Below are 4,429 nucleotides of genomic sequence, written 5' to 3' on the forward strand. Positions count from 1 at the left end.
TTTGGCATATTTTCATTCGTATATAAACTACTAGAAGTAGGGTCGCGCGATGCGCGAGATATATTTCATTTCATTTATAGCTTTATTAATTCTTATATATCTTAAATCTAGATATATAATTTTAAAATTTTAATGTTCAAATTTTTTTAAAAAATATTTTTTTTTATCAACTTTTTAAAAATAATAATTAATATGTGATTTTCATATTTTGACGCAAAATAAAATAAATAGGACATCTTGGTAAAAAAATTTAGTTGATGTAATTAAGTAGTTATCATTATCTCATACAAAATTTGATGTTTTTATATTTTAATACATAATTAATTATATGTGTTTTATCATCATTTGCATTTTGCAGATTTTTATCTAGAGGGTATATTTTTTAAAATAGATAATTAATAATACTTTAATTTAGGAAAACAAAATTTATATACAGTAATATCTTAATTTTAATGCGACAACTTTAATCATCAATTAAAATTAACAAAAGAATATAGTAAGAGTAAGACTTACCAGTCTTAAATCATTGCTAACAACTTGTTCAAGCTTGTAATTTACACAAATCCACTTCAAGTTTGTGCACATGCCATCTTTTTTCTCTTGTTCAATACATTTAATACTTATGCAAGGTTGCTTACTTTTTCCTTAAATATTTGCAGGTTTTTGAAAATTTTGTGTAGTCTCTCCAAAATCATAAAATTTTCTAATACTTGACACAAATTAATATTATTATAAGAAAAGATTAACTTAAAATTAATATTAATTCATAGCATCAAGACTGAGGAATATATAGTTGTTTACATATACCAAAAAAAGTAGCTGAACACAAATATTGTATGCTTGTTTTAATATTAGTTTATCAGAAATCAACTATATAGGATACGAAGAAAAACGTTTTCTTACTCTCCTTATTTCCTCTAAATAAGTCAAAAACACAGGTCTCTTCTTTGATGTTAACACCATTTTCTCCAATTGAGAACAATCTCTAACAAAAATCACATATACTATTGTTCTTTAATCAAATACTCCATAACCCAAATAAAACCCCATTTTCTATAGTTTTTTTCTCTCTGATATATTATTACTTATGAGCCATTTCATTGGTATAAGTAATAATAAAAAGAGCAAATCCACATAGATCCAAATACAGTTAAATACATATAATCGATTATGAAAAAAATACTATCGAATCAGAACCCCCGTCATTGGTCTCATAATCATGCTCATATTTAAAACAGATTAGTGAGAAATTACGAAAAGCCCAAGCAAATAAGAAACAAAAAAATGATCGTAAACCATTTTCAGTTGATAAGAATAGCAGATAAATCGATCATTTGTTTGATGCATCTTCATAACGATAAAATCTGAAATATATATTTTGCTGAATATATATATATATATATGTGCAAAACTGAAAATATCTATATAAGAAGGAAATATAGAATTTTTTTTTTTTGGTTTTGGGGGCATGTAGTTACTAAATTCCAAACTACAAATAATTTAAATTAATTAGATCAAAAAAACAAATGAATACATGTGTCAGATATACAACATGCCAAGTGTCATCTCCTTAACAAAAGTTGAGAAAAACCTTCTCATATTATATAAGATTTTATATATTTATTTTTGTGCAAAACTGAAAATATCTATATAAGAAGGAAATATATAAATTTTTTTTTGGTTTTGGGAGCATGTAGTTACTAAAGTCCAAACTACAAATAATTTAAATTAATTAGATCAAAAAAACAAATGAATACATGTGTCAGATATACAACATGCCAAGTGTCATCTCCTTAACAAAAGTTGAGAAAAACCTTCTCATATTATATAAGATTTTATATATTTATTTTTGTGCAAAACTGAAAATATCTATATAAGAAGGAAATATAGAATTTTTTTTTTTTGGTTTTGGGGGCATGTAGTTACTAAATTCCAAACTACAAATAATTTAAATTAATTAGATCAAAAAAACAAATGAATACATGTGTCAGATATACAACATGTAAAGTGTCTATCTCCTTAGCAAAAGTTGAAAAAAACCTTCTCATATTATATAAGATTTTATATATTTATTTTTGTGCAAAACTGAAAATATCTATATAAGAAGGAAATATATAAATTTTTTTTTGGTTTTGGGAGCATGTAGTTACTAAAGTCCAAACTACAGATAATTTAAATTAATTAGATCAAAAAAACAAATGAATACATGTGTCAGATATACAACATGTAAAGTGTCTATCTCCTTAGCAAAAGTTGAAAAAAACCTTCTCATATTATATAAGATATATGTCAATGTTGTTTCAGTTTGTAAGATCTTCGAAAGTTCAAGTGTTCATTTGGTTTTACCATTTAGGAGGTGTTCCCGTTGGATTTAAATAGTCAAATTTTGACTCTTATGAATCTTCTAAACACGAAAAACCTTAAAAATAGTCACTTGAAACAAACTACTTTTTGAGTTCTTGAATCGCTAGGAATTATTTACAGAGGTGAAATGGCGCAAACCCATACACTTAAAAAAATTAACAGAGTTGCGCTCATTCCTCCATATCTGTTTGTTACTTTCTACAGATGCATCCAAATTTCTTTATACCTCTTCTCCTTTCGCTCATTCCAATCCAATACCGAGTTCTTCAGAATCCATTAACGCACCAGATGCCTTATGTTCTTCATCAATCGGGAGTGTACGTTTTGAGCCATCCAGCGCAACACCAAGAACAATGTTCTCCTCTAGCGAAGAACTGGTACCTGATCCACCACCATCTCGAGCTTTCGAATCTCCACTGCTCTTTTCAGTCCCTTGTTTTGCTTTTGATTTCAATGTCTGCTCTGTTGCACCTTCGCCATCAGAAACTTCATCCTTCTCTGCTTTATTTGAATCTCCCACGCTCTGTTTCTTCTTTTCTTCTGACTTTTGTGCTACCAGCTGGTCGGATGTTGAGGTTGGTGAACCCTTAGTGTCTGTACTGGAGTTGAAACCAAGAGCCACTTTCTGTTTCTCTTTTTTGCCGTTATTTTCTGTTTCAGCCTTGGTTTCCAATCGTTCTTCTTGAAGGTCCTTCTCTTCACTCTTTGGCATTGAGTTGGGTGAGGAAGACTTTGTGTTGTCATCGCTGTTGATTTTATAGGATGGCTCAATCAACATGAGTCGACGGTTCATCGCTGCTTGGTTGAAAATGATGTCTGAAAATCCTGCACTGTCCACCTCAGCCTCATTACGCATCCTCTGTACTGTTCGAATGGGAGTTGCTAGACGTGCCCCGTGATGCCTTATTACTGTAAGAAGATCCAAGAGCACTGCTTCCTGTTCAAAAATACAAATGTCTATGACATTTTATAAGGTTCATCATAAGATTCCATAATGATACATACATATCCATATGATATGCGGACAAACACATTCAGAAACATAAGCACATGTGACTCGGGCACCGATGCTCGGAGATGCACAAAAGTACACAAAACGGTGACTTGCGAAAGTGATGAAAAAATAAACATGTCAAACTGATCATACTAATTTAGTGTTGCATGTCATGTGTGGTATGAACACGTAGAGTGACATACAAACAATATGAATTATTTTAATTAGCAGACAAAGAGACACACTCCAGGATGAAAGATGTGTATTGAGTTAACTTTAACATACCTTAACACACAGGTATTCTTCAAAACGTGAAGTCTTTACAAAACAGGATATTAGGATCTGCAAAAAAATCAGATACAGATATTACATCTGAAACAGGATGTTACCGTGAAACAGACATATTAAATGTTGACGGAAGGCATCTTCTTACCCTCAGAGCTTGGTTCTCTGGATCTATATTGTCCAAAAATACTCTTCTGTGTATCTTTTGCTGCTCGATTTGAGGATTTTTAGACAACACCTTGCGCATATCAGCCACAATATTCTGTAATGTTGAAAAATTATACAACAACTTGTCACATTGAACAAGCCAGCAGACTTAAATAAAAGTCCAGGGATAAAGCATGTGTAAATCTCACATTAATTTTGCTGACATCAAGATGACTGATGGCAAGATGTGTTTTGATGCGCCAATGCGTCTTCTGAGTAAGATTTCTCACAATATTTACACTGAACTGGTGGTTTGGAATATGAACTGCTTCACGGTCATCACCTCTGATAACTGTAGGTGACCACCAACCGACGTGCTGAAAAAGAAGCGAAGTCAAACTTTAGACGAAAAATCATCTCTCATAAAGGAACTACTAAGCCAGTGACGTGAAAACAATAAAAAAAAAATCAATCTAATGCAGCCAGTGGTAACAAACATAATTGACAAATTAACAGACCTCCACTGTACCAGAAACTTCATAGCCTCCTATCTTGGTCTGGATCCACTCATTCAGAACAAAGGGCCGTGTCGCATGAATCATAATGCTTGATAGAAAGTTTGTAAGTATCTGCATCATC

The 4,429-nt window shown here is 31.3% G+C and overlaps 1 protein-coding gene across 1 annotated transcript; it reads right to left on the reverse strand.

The window, feature by feature from the left end:
• Positions 2,417–4,429, reverse strand: LOC104787255 (mechanosensitive ion channel protein 3, chloroplastic). Its single transcript, XM_010512795.2, has 5 exons — positions 4,309–4,429; positions 4,000–4,167; positions 3,792–3,905; positions 3,644–3,700; positions 2,417–3,301 (listed from the first exon to the last, which is right to left on the reverse strand). The coding sequence occupies exons 1-5, from the start codon at positions 4,426–4,428 to the stop codon at positions 2,606–2,608; spliced, it is 1,155 nt and encodes a 384-aa protein (XP_010511097.2). The 5' UTR covers position 4,429; the 3' UTR covers positions 2,417–2,605.

The sequence above is a fragment of the Camelina sativa genome, chromosome 5 (genome assembly GCF_000633955.1).
Source record: "Camelina sativa cultivar DH55 chromosome 5, Cs, whole genome shotgun sequence".
Taxonomy (NCBI): Eukaryota; Viridiplantae; Streptophyta; class Magnoliopsida; order Brassicales; family Brassicaceae; genus Camelina; species Camelina sativa.

Coding starts and splice junctions, on each gene's coding strand:
- LOC104787255 (XM_010512795.2), bottom strand. CDS start 4,428: ATGATGCAGATACTTACAAACTTTCTATCAAGCATTATGATTCATGCG. Junction 3,701..3,791: donor CAGAGAACCAAGCTCTGAGG/GTAAGAAGATGC, acceptor ATTTTTTTGCAG/ATCCTAATATCCTGTTTTGT. Junction 3,302..3,643: donor AAGAATACCTGTGTGTTAAG/GTATGTTAAAGT, acceptor ATTTTTGAACAG/GAAGCAGTGCTCTTGGATCT.